General features: G+C 32.6%; 2 protein-coding genes across 5 annotated transcripts in view; both read left to right on the forward strand.

The window, feature by feature from the left end:
• Nucleotides 1-22,333, forward strand: part of Chat (Choline acetyltransferase) — a 173,948-nt gene that overhangs the window by 45,085 nt on the left and 106,530 nt on the right. For 3 of the 4 annotated variants that reach the window (XM_076791576.1, XM_076791577.1, XM_076791579.1), the window contains exons 3-4: nt 4,650-4,732; nt 5,809-5,900. In XM_076791576.1, the coding sequence (XP_076647691.1) occupies nt 4,678-4,732; nt 5,809-5,900 (147 nt within the window). In that variant the 5' untranslated portion in view covers nt 4,650-4,677. The remainder of the gene's footprint in view (nt 1-4,649; nt 4,733-5,808; nt 5,901-22,333) is intronic. The other variant, XM_076791578.1, reaches the window with a different exon arrangement.
• The window catches only part of Vacht (Vesicular acetylcholine transporter), a 160,859-nt gene that overhangs the window by 40,806 nt on the left and 97,720 nt on the right, over nt 1-22,333 (forward strand). The window lies entirely within an intron of this gene.

Here is a 22,333-nt window from a genome sequence, read left to right on the forward strand (position 1 = left end):
TGAAATAATTTTTTCCTGTGCGAAAATGTTCTTCGTAGCTTTGTTCAGGAGTTATTAACGAAAAGCACGAACCAATAAGAGCGCGGCTACAGCAGACTATAATAGAATAGAATCCGTCTATTGTAACCGTACTCTGATTGATCCGCGTTTTTCGTTAATAACTCGTTAGCAAAGCCGCAGAAAACATTTTCGCAATGGAAAAAGTTACTTCAAATAACCTCAGGAATCACACCTTTCGAGGAAGTACTACATTTTTGGGGCGCTTTGTATGATAAATCTGTAGACTGTAATAGCATTTCTTGATCAAAGGTTAAATAAGATAAGAAAACCAACAGTACCATTAAAATAGACGTTGGTACACTTGGACAGATTTATACACCCTCCCTTACATAAATCAGTTTCGGAATATCTTGGTTTTCTATTTGATCAAGTTGTGAAATGTGAAATATTTCTGCAATTTTTATTTAAGAGTATATACCGAATACCGAATTCAATAGTATTCCACGTTTTTGATCTGATAAAGATATAAATACTTGTATGTATATTACAGTATCACAGTGGTGTTTGCAGCTTGGATAACTGCATCGTGCACAGTCAGTTGTGCAGTTGAAGATAAATATTTCATCTATCGTACTTCGTATTTCGGGTGAATTGTTGCTGCAAGAGCAAGTATTCGGTACTTGGTACTTGATTAGCTCTTAAACATAATACAAATTACAAAAGTATTCGTCAACTGATTTATGTATTCAACAAAAGTATTTTTTAATGACGTAACAATCAAATACAATACCTAAATACATTTTGCATTAAAAAAAATTAATTACAAGATGATAGTGTGTTTTTATCATTCGAATATTTTTTGAAATTCTTTTTGCCCACCACTGTTGCTGGTATAGCAGTAAACGCGTTAATCTGTGTAAACCCATCGAGGAATGGCGATAAATTTCGGCGATATTGCGGACGGTTTTACAAGCGGAGACGGTTTCACAGAATCGTCATCGTCATTGTTCCAGCGACAATGCCGACAATACCCCGATAGAAATGCCTTCACCCTCGTATCCGGTTCCTTGCCAGGCCTAGGGGAGTGAATTGCCTCCGGTATTAACTCGCGTAATTGAGATTTATTAATCCGGGGGCCATTTGGTGGGCAGCGCTGCGAGCGTATCCTTCTTTTTCTGCGGTAGGCTTTATCCCGTTACTTTATTATAATTATAAGACAGAAATTTGATGCGTCGACTTTTTCATAATATGCAGTAGCAAAACTGATTCGTTGTAGTTTTTAAATTGGTATAACTTCAATCAACCGTGAAAATATGTCTTTACATTCCGCCATTATACAGATTCAAAAAAACCTGTACAATTTATAAACAAATCTCTTCTGGTTGATTTGGGATTTCAACATACTCGCCACCAGCTGTCATACACAAAAAGAATCAGAATCATTATAACACAGTTCGATATTCGGGGAAAATATAACTTTTCCCAGACAATATGTTTATTTTTAAATTTATTAGATGTTGAAGATTAAGAACTTCAGGTGGTTGATGCTTCTTGCTGAAACCAATCTTTAATAGATATGCATGTTCATGTAATATCGATCTTTCTCATCTGTTCCTTTATACTGCTGTCATACCGTTATCTCTTGTATTTATTTTTTGCATTGTTTTGGGGGTATGCAATTCTGTAAGACTTATTAGTCTTACACGTTATTACGTGGGGTAAATCTAACATTTTTTTCGCATATAAAGATACGCCATAAAAACATAAATTATTTAGGGATTATTAAACAACATTTTAGCTTCATTGTCATATTTTTTTATTACACAAAATTACCAAATGGTGGAGTTGTATAAGATTATCTAAATCCATGTCCAGCAAAACCTTCATAGCTTACACCTACCGATAAAAGTAACGAATATTTATATTATAATTTATATAATTTATTATCCTCAATGCGGCGTACAATTTTTTTGATATCTCGGATTTGTTGAATTTTTATAAATGTCTAAAGTTGATGTTTTTTAGCGAAAAAGATATTTTTTCTTTTAACAGTCGCCATATTCTCATTGTCTAAAATTATTAAAAAATTGTACGCTACATTGGAGATACAGGTAACCCTCCTATAAAACGGTAGATAGGTTCCTAAGAAAATTCCGTGTTGTATGAGGCCCAGAGCCAGTACAAAAAGAGGGGTTACGTACAGGTAGCGAAACCGTGTTATAAGATGCTGTGTTGTAGGAGGGTTACCTGTACTCTATTTTTGTTTAAGTGGATACAACAATTTTTTATTTTTGGGGAACTAAATTTAACGGGACTAAATTGTGAACACGATTACAAATTTTTTATAAGTTTCGTTTAAAATTGATAATTTAACATCGTATTGTGTGGATATCCTTTGTTTTCTAAAACTAACACACATATCGATTATACATTCAGCCAACATTTTTATGTTGTAAGAATAATTTTATTGTAACCAAAGACTGTGAACAATCAAATATATATTACGTAATAAATATTTGAGAATTTGTGTCTTTTGTAGTTTTTTATTGAACGAAGTAACGGTAAAGAGGCAGTGAGCTCACAATTGTGTGCGGTAGTATATAGGAATGTTTTACATGGAAAGCCTTATTATACCATTTCATATGCAGCAGTCTAATAATGAAAAGTAAACGGATAATAAATGCCTCGATCGAATTGTCTGAATCGATTCTTATATGTATAATTTAAGGCGTCCCCATGACGTCACGACTGTAGACAGAACAATTAAATCTTTCGGGTTAGTATCAGCGTTGGAGTGCTAAATATGGACCCCGTTTCTGTGATTAAATCTGTTTCCATCGCCAGCCGTGATATAAACGAGACAAAGAGCGATCCGTCATCAAGCCGTTTAATGAAAGTCGCGACTATAACTTAGGACATTTGGGCTTAAGACACCGTCCAAGGAAACGGAGGCAGAGTCGAAGGTGGAAGTTGAACGCTTAATCCAGCAATATGAAACCACCCCTGCGGCCTTACCCTCTCATAACTCACCCCAGTCGCGTCATTCTGTTTTCTTATTCGCGTTATGCCGCAAATATTCAGCGCGATAAGACGGACGCTATGATCATAATCATATCCGCGTATTATTAAGCTAACACTGTTGTTCATCCGAAAGAAACATTACTTTATATTAGTGGACAGCGGATTTTATGCATTTATGACAAAAATAAGTAGGTGTAATTTAAAACAGTAAAAACATTAGAAGAATTCAAAAATACTATTATGTTATTTTCAACCTATTGGACATAATAAGAAAAAAAATTAATTTTCATTTCACTCCAGTTTGTTGCAAGTCAGGCAGAAAATGTTTATTTTGCATAAAGATCCGCTGTCTACATATCAGACTTGGGCATTGCCCAAATAAATTATTTGAGAAATAATTATGATAATACAGAGTGTGACAGCCAACCTGATTACTTCACTATTAAACTATACACTTTATGCTAAAACATGGAATTTAAGGCTTTAATGGGTATTTTTCATACGATATGTTTTTTTTTAATGAAGGAGTTTCAGAGATTTCAAGGTAACCTCGATCTTTTTAAATAGAATAACCTACCCTTTGTGTCATATATCGATAGAGTATTAAATTCTGCGTAAAAATGAGTTGACCTTCATATATCCTAAACCTCATAGTTACCGAGTTATTATCGAAATAATTTTTAATACTTATTTACCATATTCAAATTCAGGGACCTCAGTTGGAGCATATTTTTATAGTACATACATATTATACATTACATGTATAGATTATGATAAAATATTATTTTAGTTGGCTACGTGTTACTTGAAATATTCAAGTCTTACTTTATTTGAGCAGACAAATAATTTATCATTAGATTGTTTCGTTAATTGCAATTTGTTTTAAATAATTTTTCATTTTATTTGTTATTTGACAGAATACTTTCTTAAATAAAATCTCAAATGCTCTCTGATTCTATCATGTCAAGATCATCGACTGCGTCTGAAATATAGTAAAATTATGGAAAGTTGTGTCATTTTATTTTAGTCAAATAGATATTCGAAATAAAAAATTATTTGAAAATAACCCATTTGAATTAAAAAAGACTTTTCTATGTTATTTATTAAATACAAATAATAAGCAAATTAGACACTGATTTAAGGAAGGGTTTAATCATCCCTACACATTCAGAACACTTTTCTGGCAATGTCTATTGTTGGAAATATTAAAAACTGTTCTAATGCTTCGTCATGCTATTTGAATTTCTTTATAATTTTCACATAGAGGTAGGCACTTTATTATTTTATATTTGGTAAATAGACAAACGAATCCATCGTTTTATCAACATTTTTTGAAAATATCATTAACTTTTATATCGTAATTTATTCATTAGTCATTTTTACCATTTTGATCGAATAGTTTCTGCCAGGAGTAGTATTACTAGTTTAAATTTATTTATATTTTTACAACATAAATATTTACAACCCTTGTCCCAAATTCTTATCCCGAATTGTATATTATCTATATAATTAAAAATTCTTATAGGGCTGTGTTCAATATAATTTTTATCGGAGGACCTTCTGCAATTTGATTATAATGATCCCATAATTGTAAAGCAAAATATACAAATTTTTAAAAAAACCCACAGATTCGTCAAGCCGAAACGGTTCCAGGAAATGGTGGGAACGAATTTGTGCTCGTGCATCTATCATCGAGGTACTACTATATTAGGTTGGTAGAAAATTAATATAAATTTTCAACCACATTAAAACGAAATATAATGTGCAATTGATCAAAGATGGCAACATCACCACAATATATCGATGTTTGTAAGCACAACACTGAAAACATCTCACCAACCATACTGGAACAGCGAGCAATTATTTCAAGAAGCTAACTAGATATATCTGTCTCGAATGCTTGACTAGGAAGGTCGAGACAAGTACCTCACTGATGGGACGAAACATTACTCACGTAACAATCGTTTACTCACAATCACTTAAATTAGTATCAAGATACGTGTTTGTCAGAATTAAAGTTTTTAAAAATTGTCCTATGTATAGATATACAAATTGAAAATATGGTTTAAAAAATAACATTTCGGTCTTCTTTCGCTCACAGTTCATGTTTCTAATTTTTTTTTTGTGTTCAGCACTTTTTTCGTGTAAACTACCTCTATTATTAATCCTCAGCACTCTGAGCATATTTATAATTAAATTTTAAAAAATCAGAAATTTGTTTAAGAATAAAAAATTAGAAAGGTTTGTCTTCTTATTGGTTTCTATTTTCTCTGTTAGTATGCTTTATTTATTTTTTTAATTTATTTAGTTATAAAGGTCGCATTCATAACATGGTCATTCGTGACCATATTTGGTTTATATAATATTTACAAAGTTTGTAAGAGATTTACGTAAATTATAAGAACTAGATGTTCTAACGCAAATAAAATGTGAATAAATATATTAACATAACTACTTATAAAGTATATTATAAATGTCTCCATAGCGACGCCAACAGGCTGCAGAGAGTTGAAGTATTTACGTTTGGTTCTGCGCATAACTTCTTAACCATAAGAAGGCAGGTTGGAATTAAAGGAATTTTAAATACCATACATATGTATGTATTTAGTAGATTCTGTTTGAAATCTTCAAACCGAGTCTGACATGATATTATACTGCAACTTAAACACCTCAAATGAAAGACCTGATTGGTAAAAAAAAAATATGACAGAAATGCTTACGATTGGTAAGGGCCTAATCCATATATGCATAATGGTCTATTTTTTATTTCTCTGTTTATTGTTTTAGAGGGATGGCGAGACTCAGTGTTGGGGGCCTCACGACGCTTATTGGTAACTATCGGAAGTCTCTCCAGGGACGCCTCGCCGTGTCCTGACAAGGTAAGTCGGACATTATTTATTTTCTATCGAGTGAAACACACGGAAACGGTGGTATCAATATTTACCTTGGGCAAATAAGAAGTATTGGAAATAGTGTTAAGAATTAAATAATTATTTCAACTAATATTTCATGCTTTGAAACTCACTTTGCGATGTGGACACAATTATAAATATCAGGACATATCCGCAGCTACCTCCGAGAAAATTTCGTTCATGTATCATGAAGTGTACCAAAATTTCTCTGCACGAATAGCGGGAGTAATATTTATTTTCAATAACTATTAAAGCTAGTATGGGAAAGTACATAATTGAAATACGTAGTACATGTACTTGTAAAATCAAATAAATATTTCAAATAGTATTATTTCCATCAATGTAAAAGTAAATAATTCTTAACTGAATGTAGTAAGTAATGTCTGAAAATATCTCTATTTTTTTTATTTCAAATACTATTTTACCCAGAACTATACCCCACAGTACCTCCCTCCCCATATTAAAACTTACTACCACTTGCTATAATATTAACTATTTGAAGACAGAGATCGAAGAAGTTATGGAACACTTTAATAGGTACCATTTAAAACATGGACTGTGGAACATTTAAAAAAACATTTTAGTATCATAAATTCCGAGGAAAACAGATAAAAAGAAAGTTCTTGAAATTAAAAATTTTAGTTTGAATAGAACTTATAAAATATGAAAATAACAATCTTTCTATAACAAGAACAGACATTTAGTTCATTAATGCTAAACAGGTTCTCAACCGCCATGGAAACTATTGAATACTATTTCACAAAAGGTTCTACAATAGTATTAAATAAAAGATTGTTTGTGTTTCTCTCGTACAAGCTTTTTTAATAAACGTTTGTATACGGGTGTCTCAAAATGTTGCACTTCCTTAAAAGTGATGATTCCTGAGATCATTTGAAGTAACTTTTTCCTTTGAGAAAATGTTCTCCGCGGCTTTGTTAAGGAGTTATTAACGAAAAACACGGACCAATCAGAGCGCGGCTACAGCGGAGGAATTCCGGTTTGGCGACAGCTCTCGCCGAGAGCTGGTCCGTGTTTCTCGTCAATAACTCTTTAACAAAGCCGCGGAAAACATTTTCGCAACGGAAAAAGTTATTTCGAATGGCGTCAGGAATAACCTCTTTCAAGGAAGTATAACATTTTTGGTACATCCTTGTATAGCTTGATTGATTGATTGACAGTAACTTCATCAGGTTATAATATTCTGTTACTGCGTACTGTTTGTGTAATTCTTCAGAACACTCAACTTCATTTGTACATTTGTTCTAACAACAAATTGTTCGTTTAACAGTATTCCATTCAATTAATTCGTAAAATGAAACTCTATTATTTTGTGACCACAGTCATTTATTAGTAATCGAAACAAATGATTTCTATCCAAATATTATATCTAGTATGTTGGACAGAAACTTTGATCAAATGATTTGAAAGATTAAATAGTAGCATGATTGCATACCAACTAGATTATATTATTTGCATAAAATTAGATTATTTAAACATAAAAGTCTGCAAAAGTTAATGAAACATTTTTTGCTCCTATCACCTCCACTACACGTCACCTCGAGGGTAGAAGCGTGCGTTCGATACTGAAATGTAAATCGAAAGATGGTTTGGCAACCCTCGTGCATTTCGGATTGCCAAAAGCAAGGATCAGCCGAACGCCTCCGGCTGAAATATGCAAATGACACGCAACGGCATCAGATACGATCTCGTTACTGCCATCACGAGCGGGAGGATAATATTTATCGTGGGGAGATCAAAGTCGACGATATTCATAGAGTTTTTCTATCTTGCTTCCTTTTTTTATCACTCGTAGTTCACAAAACTAATGCTATGTGTAATGTAAAGTTGTGATTTAAATCCTTGCATGCAACACATCCTTTCATGTATGGAATTATACTAGATCATTTCAAACTTCTGATTCTTAAGAAATAAAAATTCTTCTTGTATCTACTTGGAAACATTATACAGTACAAAAGTGATTCCCGAGATCATTTGAAGTAACTTCTTCCTATGCGAAAATTTTCTCTGTGGCTTCGTTAAAGAGTTATTAACGAAAAACACGGACCCATCAAAACGCCGCTACAACAGGTGACAGGTCCCGCTAAACGTGATGTTGGCATTGGCCGAACCGGATTTCGTCCGCCGTAGCTGCGCTCTGATTGGCCCATGTTTTTCGCTAATAACCCCTTAATGAAGCCGCGGAAAACATTTTTGCAAAGGAAAAAGTTACTTAAAATCACCTCAGGAATGAGCCCCTTCAAGTAACTGCAACATTTTTGGGACATCTTGTATAATCAAATTATGTAGAGGGAAACTGTTGTCCAATGTAGGTAGTGACAGGCATAGACACTGTGATGCGACATTCACTGTAACATAAAACTAAATTACTTTGATAATTATTGAAATTCTGGAATATCGCCAACGTTCCGGATATTCAAGAACGATAGTGATTGTCAGTTATCTTTTTAATCTCTAGTCATTTACCTAGACGTTTACTTTTGCAACTACAACGAAGTACTTTATAATTACAATAACAACGTTAACAATAGCAACTGTAGCGAAAGTGTATGCCTCCGAATTAGAAAAACAATCCTTAGACATTGTAACACTCTGAAAAATACGATAAATGTCGCATTGTGCAATAAATAGGTGACAATACAATGATGGAATTAATATAATTTTCATTTCTTTCTTAACATTTGTCTCGAGAAATAAATGTAACATATTAAGAAAATAGTATGCAACAAACAATGATAGTTGTATAATTTATCATTGGTTTCACGAACGTTTTAGTAATATTTTTAGAGATCATGTTTTAGAATCTAAAGATTAGATATAATTTATTTACACGAACGTATGTTTGAAAATGCAATCTTGTTTTACTGATTTAAGTGTCGGTAAACCCTTAAATTTGAGAAGAAACTAGACTGTAGATTCAAGAGATTTACGAACGTATTCCAAACGAGCGCATACAGAGAGAAAATAATATATTACTGTATTTCGTAAAGTGAATAGAGGGCTCAGAAAGTTTTGTGACACTCGTGGAAGTGGATTATAGTATAACAGTTCAGACCATGCGCGAACGTTCAGAAAGAATAAAGTGGATTTAACGGCTATTCTTGGAAAGTCGCCTAAAACGTTTCGATTATTATAATTTGTTCAATAAATTCAGTTGCCGTTATTATTAATCGTCAAATAGATTAATATTATTCGCTTGATAAATGTTTCCATATTACAAAATTATTATACAACATGACCGAAGAAATGATGTAAAATATTTTACGTATTTTAGAAACGGATACTGTATTTGCACGTTACTCAGTTTCTCACGAATAAAAAAATTTGGAATCTAAATTTTAGATGAAAAGTTATACAATGTGATCGGCAACTGGTGGTACAACCGAAAAGGGGTGACTCTACATAAAAAAATGTTTTCATACATTAAAAAAGACGTTTTCGAGAAAATCGAGTTTGAAAATGCTATTGAATAGGAATCGTGCTCACCACGCGAACTAGAATTCTCAAAGTCGAATTTCTCGAAAGGAAAGTTTTCAAATGAAAAAATTTTATTCTACATTTTCGACGTATTCTTTTATGTTGTATTATCACAATTATCGATTACCCTGTATATTCGAGCCAAAATATATTTCTCTTTCTTATCAAAGGTTCAAAGGGCAAATCTTCTCATGATACTTTTTGGACAGGATCGATGCCCACTCTTGCGGATTGTTTGTTGTCTTTTCCCGAGAAAGTCGATAAGGGAAAGTGTCCCTGCGAGTAGGAGCAATGCTGTAGAAGAACACTGTGTCTGGACGGTGCCACTATCTCTTGTATTTCGTTCACTCATCCGTCTTCACTGACAATAAGTGGCAAAGCATCCCAACTAAATATTACACCCCTCTGTCGTGTTTCCTATCATTCTTACTAGTTCCAATTAACCCAATGTCGACAGCTTCATTACTTACAAATCATTAACCTTATAATTATCTTCTAATTTAATATAAAGAAAAGAAATTCTGTGGCCATTATAAATCTGCATTTGGAGTAGACTGCACTCTAGGGTAGTCCTTATTTTTCGACTTTCGATTTTTTCTGGTCTTGCCCCATTAAATTCGGAGACTTGGTGAGAAAGTGATCTGTGCAGAATTTGAAAACAATCGGACAACGGGAACCCGTGCCACGTTTGCGTTATAGTTTAAAATTTTTAATGATTGTGGGGGGACCAAAAATATGTCAAACAATTTTTGGCCCCTATAGCTTATTAGTGTGTTTTGTATTAGGGTGTACTCTTCTCACATACGAATGTTCATTGGAAAATGCTGACATTGGAAATCAGTCTTCACAGATCTATTTTTTTCACAAAAATACACAATTTTCCATTTAAACCATCCAATTAGCTCTTATAGATTCCGAGTATAGTATTCAACAAAATATGGTTCCAACCCCAAACATTGAGAGCTGTTTTCACCCCTTCAATGTGGGCGATTTCCGTTAAAAAATATATGTGAAATATTTTTTGAAGAACTACCTTTTCCCAAAGTATCATCAAAATCGGTGATTAACCCTTCGGTATGTTCCCTTGTCAGTATAAATGTACAATCAGTATACCCCCTTGGGCATGAAACCTAAGACAATTACATTTGTTAAAACTTACAATTAGTTTTAAAAGAAATAGCGGTGGATATAAAGACTTAGAATAATATATTTATTAACAACTTAAATACAAAGGAACTAAATCGCTATTGCTCACGGTTTAATAAAACGTGTTTTAGAGCGTCTCTGTCCTCCATTTATTCCGAAGCAAATATCGATATAAAAAAATGAATAACATGCTGGTTTGTTCAATATGACACGATCGATATTATAAAACACCCCATGACCGTGCAAAACATCCATAAGACCTCGCCACAAACTATGAAATCACGATTTCTTGTCTTCGATTTTGTTATGTAAACGAGAACTTGTCGCGAGGGACCGAGCAATGTGACAACTCGCATGACTCCCACAACTTTTAACGTATATCGCACATACATATATTAATATTTCAACAAGTAACGCAAACTATAATTTTTCTTTATTCTGTATTCTACCTTTGTAAAAGTTTTACTAACAGTTTGTTGAGATTTCTAGGCTATATTCTTCGATACTTTTCTGATGATGGTACGTGCAATTAGTTAATGATAACTTGGCATGAACGATGTTGTATTTGCGCACTTTTTTAATGTAAAATCTTCAAGATTCTACTATGATATTTTTTACAAATATTTATTCATTTACCTTGTTATTCTCAATTTTTAAGACATAAAAAATTGCTCTACCATTTTTAGTGTAAGTATTCTATCAATTTAATAGTCAATTCTATTTATTCAAATTGTCGTAATTTATTTATTAATTAAATATTCCTTCAGAAAACGTCTGTTTTATTAACAAAACAATGTAATAAAATTCGTTTCATGCGACTAAGTAAAAAGATTTCGTAACAGTATTTATTTTCTTAAAAAAAAATTTTTTTAATAGAAATTTTGTCGTTCTACGAAAAATAGAGAGAATAAAAAAGTAGTCATGATAAAGAAAGCACTGGTACAAACAATTGTAATTAATGTGACAGAACTATAGCGGTGTAGCTCCAAAACAGTTGCATTCGTATTACCGATGTAACCGAGAAGGTAGGTCGAAAGTTGTGCGCTCGAAACTACTCGCAGCATTATGATTAATCAACTTGCCCCATTATTGACGTCATTTCCGTACCAGATGTTTCTATAAAAACTATGATGATTGCGACCCCTACGTACTTCCAATTTTCGATTTCGTATGTTTCGTCTGTACAATATACCAAATGTCTCGTTTCTCGTTATTACAAACAATATTACGATAAAATTGTGGTCCCTGCTTTGAATTATTGCGAATAAAAATATGTTATTATTATTAATGTTGTTATTTTACATTACGCAACCAATTATTAAACTTTAGCAATTTATAAGAATTTTCAAACTGCCAATGTACTACATATGGGAAGTTTGTAGCATTCACAAGAATATAAAAGTAAAATGTCCATAAGAAATCGATATTTATTCAATTCGGTTACACGACTATGTATCTTTACTTGTTTTATTTATATTGATAGATGAATCTTTAAACAACATTTTTTGAAACTTCGGTCACGATAACTTAAGTTCTAATTGACCAGTTGACTTGAAACATTAAGGGGATCTTCAGGATATATCCTGTTAACGTAGAAACTAAATTTTTTAAAAATCCGTTGTTTTTTTCTTATTCTTTAACATGCCAAATGCGAAAAATACTTTAAGAAATCAATAAACAAATCAATTTTGTAAATAATAAAAATTTTTATTTATTCGAGCTCAGACCATAGTAACTGATTAAGATACTTTCTCATTTTTTTATTTTCGATCAGCAGAATAACCAGAATCATGGAAACGACCAACACATTATTCTGAAAACATATAACTCATGTAATTTCGCTTGTTTTTACTTTTAAAAAATGATTTACGTATTTCAAATGTCCATTAAGCTGTCTGGAAAATTCGAATGCAAAAAGTTGAATAGGTCTTCTGAAAAAAATTCCTAAGAATTGGTGACAAATGGCATTCAAAACTAGAATATTCCCTTGACTATTCAGTAGTGCACAACTGAATTTGTACTGTTTTAATATTCTTTAAATTATCTTGGAATTCTTCAGTAAACTTCTGCTTTACTTGCAGCAGCTTCATAGACTATAACAGCAATCGAAATATGTCTAAAAAGCTCTGAATTTTTAGAAGAAATGTAAACGAAAAATTTGGTACTTTTGACTGGTGCATTGGAGGGTTAAAGATATTTAAATGACGATATTGTAGAAAATCTTTCTCAGTGTTGTAAGTTTGGAGAATGCTAGAGTACATTACCAATCAATTCAAATGGCAATCCTGAACAGAATAGCGCTGCCACGCTGGTCCGAACTGAAATTTTCGACTGTTTAAGCAATTGTTAATTGATATCTGGGCGTGGTACACCTGGTTGGCCGATCGATACCAGAGACCCCTACGGTCACGCATCTCATCCCCATTTCTATCTCTGTTACTCACTCGTATTCACCTCTCTCTCTCTCTCCCTCCCTCCCTCCCACCCTCCCTCCCTCCCTCCCTCCCTCCCTCCCTCCCTCCCTCACTCCAGGCCTGAAAAGTGGTAGTCGTCTAATCCGATCTCGTATCTTCCATATACGTAAAATCGGAGAACATCCTCGTGAAACAAGATCGAAGATCCAATATAAAACCAATATCGAGAGCGACACTCTACCGGATATTTTTTCACTTCTCTTTCTCTTTCTCTTTCTATCTCCTGTTCCCTCCACGATCTTCAAAAGAGACGATGGCTCCCTGGAGAGTAATTTTTTTATGGATGCTAAAAATTCTCGTCGTTTGTCATCTTTTTTGATGTGTCAAAGAATATTTGACAGAAAGGGGACGTTCCACTTATCTAATACAAAGCAGCTTGAAATTCGCGTTTGCAATGTGATATATCAACCTCCGATAATGCTGAAGTAACACTTTTGTGGAGCAAACAATGGTAATTAGTAGATTCCGGATTTTACGCATTACTGACAAAAAAGAGTAGGTGCAATTAAAAACAGTAAAAAGACTTTAAGAGTATTAATATATTATTTTCAGCTTTCGTGTCTTGCAATTGATGCACAAGCTTTTTATTTTGCATAAAGATCCGGAGTCTAGTAAGTAGACAACGTACTTCACAGTGTGTTATTTATACTGTTTCATATGCGTTTTTAATTATCTTTTACATTTACAAATTTCGAAATAATGTTTCCTGCTTTTGTTGTTATCTGGGTAATTTTATACAAACAGAATCATAAAATATACATTATCTTTACATTAATTAAAATATCTCGTAGGTTCCAACTATTTTCGTTTCGCGCTTGAGTTTGTCTACTGTGTTTCATACGTAATCTCGTATTTTCAGTAAATAAATTAAATTACATTGCAGTCATAAAGAAATGAAAAATTGTTAAGTAATCATTAACAACTTCATGATAAATTCATCTAATTTGGTAAAATATGTATGCCAAATATAGTTATTAAATATACGTACAAAAGTGGCCATCTAAAAAACTGATGGATAGTATTATATTGGATAGTATTATATTCTAGTGAAAGCGTATCTGGTGTAATAACAATATTGCTTTCGGTTTAAAAATGTTATTTTTTAAATTCCTCCTTACCAAATATATGCATGTAACTATGTACCAACGATTAATTAATAGAATGATATAATTACACTGGATATAATAAGTGATTGAACTAATGAATTTGTTTGTTATTATAGATAATGTCTATATCATTGAATTTAATAAACAAATTCTGTATCAGCGATTGCTCTCCAGTATAGGTAAGTTATCTACGTTCAACTTTATTTCAAAAGTGACATCAGCAAGAATTCGAAATTTCTAAAGATAAAATATGCTGAAGGGTATCGTTGCTCGCGATAAGAAAATAACAAAAGCATGGCACGTGTCAGAACCAACTGGACGTTAAACGACAAAGCCCACTTATTCTACCTGAGCGCATCCCTCAATCCCTCGAATTGCATTAAGCTAAACGATCAGCTATACCTGCTACCCGCCACCTTTTTCCTAAGGGTGCACCGTCACGAGCTAACCATAAATAACACATTATCTCAAAATCCGATAGAGGCTAATTTATTTACGAATCGGGGCTGGTAGAGGGTGATGGAGGTTCACCGATGAATCACGTGCCATCTGCCATCATCTACCTACTCTATTATGATATAGACTGCAGTTATCATTATCATTATCTTCGGTGACTAGGTTCTTCTTGAACATGCAGCAATCATTTCAGGAGACCGGTAATTAATTGTTCCTCCTTTATCAATCTAGCAAAATTATTTCACTTCAAGCCTCGATGTCATATTATTAACGCTATAACTACCGGAGCCCAAAATGATGGATTTGAAAAAATATTTTCATGAGAAAGGGTGTAGTCGGATAAGGAGGTCCAAAGACAATACTTTGTGCCAATTTTCAACCCTATATGTCGACATGGGGGGGGGGGGGGTAGTAATGGAATGATAAAAAAAGATCAGGTTTTTCCGTAATTTCTCTTATCCTCTACATTTGAAAATTCTGAAAAAATCTGCCATATTTTAGCTATTAGAATGCACATCTATGAATTTTTAGCTTCGAAACTGTATTGTAAATAATAAAAGAACGTTCGAACGTTCTAAGTTTATATTTTTACAGTTTTAGCATCTCGTTATGGTCGTTGACATGTGGTTTTTTCAGGTTTTTCAAAGAGTCAAACGTTATTACTGTAATTGTGCAAATGATAATTGCACTACTGAGTGTTGCTCCACGCAGCTGTGATAATTTATTACTTATCGCAAGCTCGATATCTTTCACTTTCAATACCGGCAGACATTCTCTCCAAAATTCTTTCTACGGAAGAAATACAAAACTGCAATCAATGATGACAGCGACGAAGACTAATACAGCAAAGTGGTAAGAACTCTTCCATGGAAATACATGCATATTATTTAGAATTTGATATAATATGCATCTATTATATGAGTCATGTGAACATGGTACTTGTACGGGCATGGAAAAGGTAAAAAATAGCGGTTTTTGATTTTTTTAACTATGTGCCCCCACTTTGAAAAATCTGAAAAACAATATATGATAACAATCATAACAAGATGCTAAAACTGTAAAAATATAAACTTAGTATCTCATAATTTCTACAAGAAATCATCATTTCAAACGTTTTATATTTTTTAAAATTCGGTTTCGAAGCTAAAAATTCTGAAAAATGCATAGATGTGCATTCTAATAGCTAAAATATGCCTGATTTTTTCAGAATTTTCAATTGTAGAGGATAAGAGAATTTACGCAAAAATATACGGAAAAAAATTACGAAATGCCCTATTGCAAATTCAGTTTGGTTTGGGGGCACTTTCGACCTCGTTATCCAATACACCCTTTGATAATACATTTCTTCATTCGAGTACATGTTACACTATAAAAATCCTATGAAATCTGAACAAATTCAATCCTGCTATTACAAAGGGATATACTCGTTTAGGGCAAAATATATTCTAAATACATATATTTCTTTGTTTGTCTATATACCTTGAAAATTGAACCAATAAACCATTTTTTTTTATAAAATTATTATTCATGTGTTTATCTAGACTTTATTTTAGCTGGGGATTACTACTGATATTGGCAAATGTATATGAAAAGTATATGAAAAGTTATATGAAGGGTATATGAAAAGAAATGGAGGCAGTACGGCAATGGTAGTAAGAATATGTAATGAAGGAAAACAAGTATTAAAAAACAAGACAATGATAACTAAAGACAAGTGCAATTTAATATTAATATATAGTTTGCCAGAGTACCTGATCATAAGGGGTGAGAAAAGTAGTCAGAAGTAAATTGCTGAGGCAAGATACGGAAAATAAAATCATAATAAATATTGGTTAGAGGATAGGAGGTGTGCGGTTGTTTAACATTACTGTTAAAAATCAGGCACTCCATACGCAACAACCTAATACACGTTTATAATATAAATTCATAAAATTTATAAAATAAATTTATAAAATTTACAAAATTTATAAAATAAATTTATAAAATACAGTTAAAATATGAAATAGATACAAAGTCAACTTAATGTGTAAAAGTGAAAATGAGTGAGAAGTACGAGGAGAATCTTTAGTCAACTATTTTTCAGAAGCGCACGAGGGTTAATATATTAATGCATGATTTTAATGATTAATAGATTAATCGCCATTTGTAAAACTTCGAACCGCAACCTCATGAAGAATTCTATTTCTCTATTGTAAACTTGCTATCTAATGGAATCTATTGCGTGAAACCGTAATGTGTTGCAGAACAATGCACTACTGCAAATTAGTCGGCAAATCAGTAAATTGGATCTGTTCGATGCAGGAGGAATCATGTGACAGGTCGAATTCTCGCAACATTTACGTTAATAAGCTCGATCGGGGTGTTGTGCATAGAAAACTGAATGGTAGCGGAGCGCGTTCAACTTCAAAGCGTATCGAGTGTCGCTAACTAAAGTTTGAACGACACAGGGTGGTGAGTTTGCCATTTCCAATCCGAGTCCATTTCGTGATTAAGTGTAAACTTCTGAAGTTGCCCCCGAGGACGGACGCAAACAGACACTCGTAGGTATACCGTGTGCCCCCTATTTATGTCAACTGGCCTTTTCTCGACAAACGTCGATAACAGAAAATCCAGTTTTATTATTTACTCTGGACTTGGAAAAAAAGAATACTGATCTCCAGACTGCGAAAGATTTAAGGACATCGGTGTATTAGACCCAGCTTCGTATGATAATGGAAAGAAGAAGAAAATTTTTATTTGCCACCTATACGTCTTGCAATCAATGCAAACATTTTTTATTTGAAGCTTTATTTCAATTCGCATCATCTCGGTATGCAAAGGCAAATTCTATCTTTTCTAAAGGAAAATATACCATTTATTATTTATTTATTATTTCTTTTAACCAAGTGATTTATTTAACAAGTAAATATTCCATTTTTTTATTTCTTATTGAAAGAAGGTCATTTTATTTACTTTCTGTTGCTTTGAGTTACAGCGTTTGAAATTCTACATTGTTAAAAATGTACAATGGTATTCTTTACTGTGGTACAAAATTTGAAAAATTTCTTATGTTACAAAATAATTTTTTTGTTATCTGTATGCATGAAGTGTTCAGATATCTTACAGTAGAAGCGAAGGCAGTGTGAACTTCTACTGTTTGGATAATAGAAGTTAAACGTTAAATGTGCTTGTTAAAAATTACACGTGCACTTACAGTGGATCCAAAAATTATTTGAACACTACATTTCCGATTTTCGGGAAACTAGAATAAATCATGTAATTGTTTTATAGATACCGAATGGGTACTCGGAAGCCAGACAAAAATAAATTTACTCCTGTTCCATCGCTTTAAATAACTTAAACCTGAGAACACGAAATAATGGGGTGTAAAAGCAGGAGATCGATGAAGAGATTACACGCTACGGAATTCCTCCGCAGGTGGTGTGTTGCCTCTCTTAAAGTTTAAACGATCAAAATAAAATATGAAAAAAGCGAAAAGCTTGATATCGGAACGGATATCGGGTTCCTAATGGCATGGTGCATAAACCATAAACAGTACGCAGATAATTGAAGGGAAAACCAAGGCGCTCTCTATTATCCAGTAGCTTCCTCTACCTTGCCCTGTTCCTTCCGCTTCGCTCTCACCATTCTCTTTTAATTGTTGGCCAAATTACTTTCCTGTGCTACAGTTAACTAATACGGAAATTTATGTTTCCGGCCGATCGAAACCGGGAGCAATAGCTCTCGTCATCAAAATTGCTATACTCCTCGCGTTGAAATCACTTTGATCAGGACTGCGGACTTTTATGCCAAATGAAAATAATCTCCACCAATTGTAAGACATACTAAATAAGCGGGAAGCGTTTGAACACTGAATTTCCGATTCTCGAGAAATTCTCTGAGCTCGAACTGTAATAATTTTGTGAAAAAATAATAGTTCAACAATAAACCTTTGGACACACTTTGAACCTTGTAGCCTCTGCTTACGTAGACCATCGTTCATTTTTTCTAGGATATTTTCGTACGATAATTAAATAATTTACTTCACCAGTATTTAGTACTCGCAAAATAACGGATTTTAAATCTTTTATTTTCCTGTTGTTATTGAAATTGTGATAATACTTTTGTGACCAATAAATAATAGAAATAAACAAAGAAAATAAATTAGAAGTACATGTTAAATAATACTTAAAATGAATGCTAATTATTATGAAGGTTTAAACAATTAATAACAACTGTTACATGTAATAATTTCCATAACAAAATAAAGTGATACATTTTATTGTACTGTTATAGTACAAAACATTATTTAATTATATTATTGTTGTTAGGTTACCTATTATGAACCTATGTTACCTATTATTTTCTAAATAATGCTTACAGGGTAGACGGAAAATTAGTACACCATTAAAAATCCGAAAGTTTTTGTAAAGAAATAAATACGAATGTCTTTTAGAAATAATAGAGTTATTCCATTTAAAAATGGTCTAGTGACTCTTGGGCCACCTTGTACATCGATCAAAGTGAACTTTACATTCTTTTGCTGCCAGGGTAATCTAGAAAATTTTGAATATTGCTCAGTAGTATGCCTGATAAATGCAAGAATGAAATTTATAAACGTTCACTTCGGGAAATGTATATGGAATGTACAAAAATTTATCAACGTTCGACGTAAAAGACTGAAAATAAATTGGAGGAGGGTGCGAGGCATACTTGTACGGGGGTCAAGTTCTCGGTCGTCTCATTAGAAACGCGAACATAATCCCCTACTGGTTTGCTCTCCAATTACTGTTCGCTCGTTCCGGGTTCCCAGTTTGGAGCAGGTTCAGGAGATATGCAGTGGCGTAGGCGTTGAATCAGATAAAATGTATTTAGTTGCATGTGCAGGTCCTGAATACATCCCCCCCCCCTCCAATAACAATTAGAAGTAGCATGCCAACAATAGTAATACATAAGTACAATAATAAACTATTTCTTCGTTATATCAATTTATTCACTATTTATGTATTAAAACTAATCTTACCGATCCTTAAAAGTAATTGGCACGTGTTGCCTTATAAAAATAACAAGATTGAATTTATTTTTACATTGTGCATTTCTTATTATAATATGTGCTTGAATAAAAAATATATTCAATCATTCCCCATGGAAATAATCTTTATCATTTCAATAATTGTAAAATGAAATGTATTGGTCACTTGATCGGTAGTGGTAGATTTTGTGTTGATACATATTTATATTATACCCTATACTAATTGAACAACCGTAATTAACTTAAATAATAAAGTAACTTAAATAATAAATGTACAAATATTAGACTTCAGATTTGGGTAAGAACTTAAACATTCTATAACGATATACTATGAAAATCATTTAATATGTAACATTTGATTTACAAACGCACTTATTACCTTATTAATTGTTTCAGTAGTTCGTCGTGTTGTACGTTGTTTATTTCATATGTATAATCGATATCAGTGATAGAACAGAATGTCACATTTTCTATTCAATCCATAAATAATTTGGACTACATTATGATTCACAATTCATTTATTGAATGCACATTGTTAATAATTAGAATCCGGATCTGTATGCAAAATAAAAAGCTTGTGCATCAATTGCAAGACACAGGAGCTAAATATAAAATTACCATTCACTTATAATTATAATGTAGTGAAAATAATGTATTAACACTATTATAGTCTTCTAATCTTTTCATTGTTTTAAATTGCACCTACTCATTTTTGCCATAAATGCGTAAAATCCGAAATCTATTCATAATACTTAGGATATATGAATCACAAAATTTTACGTCAAGAAAGAGACATTTGATTAAATTGAACATAAAATTAAGATTTGAAAGAACTTATATTTATTTAACTTTACCCAAATGTATGTTGATATATTCTTATTATTTAATATTTACTCAGTACTGGATAACTATATTTATATTTATAGAAAATTATCTAAGAAAAATTGTTCATTATTTGTAAAAATCATAGGTACTCTGAAATACACTGTCAAAAAACCATTTTTAGTAATGATCTACACTAGTTCGCAGCAAACAATGTATCAAATCTTAATTTTAAAAAGTGGTACTCATATACATGGTTTAATTCACATATTTATTAAAACAACAATGAAGTATGGCAGCTATTGTCTGAAATAAACATTCAAAATCACATCAAATGAAGTGAAAACTATCTGAAGCTTGTCATTAATATGAATATTTATTTAAAACTCCCTCAAAGTTCACAACATAACAAGTGCTTACTACTTCTTCCCAAGTTTAATAATTTTATTAGGAAGCTAGAACACATGAATTTACCGAGAATTTTATGCATTCGTGACAACAATGGGTAGGTGCAATTTAAAGCAGGGGACAAATAAAAAATATTTTGGAGGTTTTAGCTTGTTAAAATCGTTAAAAGAAGAAAGGAATTTCTACTTCTTACTTGTAATTGATGCAAACCATTTTTATTTTGCATGAAAATCCGCAGCCTAGAACTATTGAACAGGAACGACAGCTCGTAGCGTTTTTAAATTAAAATTCAAAGATAAAATGTAGAAAAAAAAATTGAATTTTTTTTTAATTACAACTTATTCATAGGTTTAGTCAATGACATGATAAGTTTCCTTAAAAATGGCAAAAAGTAATATAACAAAACGGAAAATATGTTATGGATTAAATCTATGAATAAATATCTTAATTTCATCCGTGAATTTTAATTTAATATCGCCACGAACTTTCGTTCGAACCCACTATAAAACTGTGAAACGGCGATTCGAAAATTCGTTCAGGTAAAATGCGGTGGCTACGCCAGTGGCACCGTTGTCGAGGATAACTCTCGCGGCCCTTTTCGCGCGTGTACAAAGAGTTTGCACGCGTCGTTCACGCAAAATCCGTAATTGCTTCGCACGGTTGCACATCGCTGACTGTTTGCCAATTTGTTCGGTTTGCCGGTGTTTGCGTTACGCTGAAAACACTCGGTTCCCTCCTTTCGCTCAGAGAATTTCGTCACCCGTTGGAAACGCGTTGGATCACTTTCATTCGACACGCAGCGTCACCGTCCTAAAACAATGCGATGTTTATAAAAGATTGGCGATTGTTGACCGACTGCGGTTTCTTGTATCGCCAGTCAGGAAATGTCAACGTTATGAAAAGTAAAGCGTTTCGGATTCCTTTAAAGGCTTCGCTTTAGTCAATGCAAAGTTAGTATATTAACATAATTAATGGGAACTGCGCTTTCAATAAATAGTAAATAATCGCACTTAGTTAACATTAGGTTTACGAGATCCGTCGAAATGACGGGTTCTAATATTTTTAATCCACAATTGTTCAGATTCTAAAGATGCATCTATTAACAAATTTATTAATTTGGGTATATAATATAATAAAAATGGTTAAACGTTTGGCACACATTCTTGTAATTTTTATAAAGTAATATCAAATAGTCACTTTTAATGCTCCGTAAGTATTATTTATTTATTTGTTGTTCCTTTAAATCGAATGGCTAAATGTATTGTGTAGTAAAATTTATTACGCGCTGTTCTATCGAATAGTGAATAATGTTAATAAATAACTTAAGTAGTTTTTTATATTATTTGGTAATTAAATACAACCGCGTTGAATAAAAGAGAACTTAATTGAAGAAAGAATACCTTGTAAATAGACTACGGATTTTATGCACTTATGACAAAAATGGATAGCTAAAAAAAAACTGGAAAGGTATTATAAGAATTT

This window comes from Halictus rubicundus, chromosome 8, assembly GCF_050948215.1.
Source record: "Halictus rubicundus isolate RS-2024b chromosome 8, iyHalRubi1_principal, whole genome shotgun sequence".
In the NCBI taxonomy this organism is placed as follows: domain Eukaryota; kingdom Metazoa; phylum Arthropoda; class Insecta; order Hymenoptera; family Halictidae; genus Halictus; species Halictus rubicundus.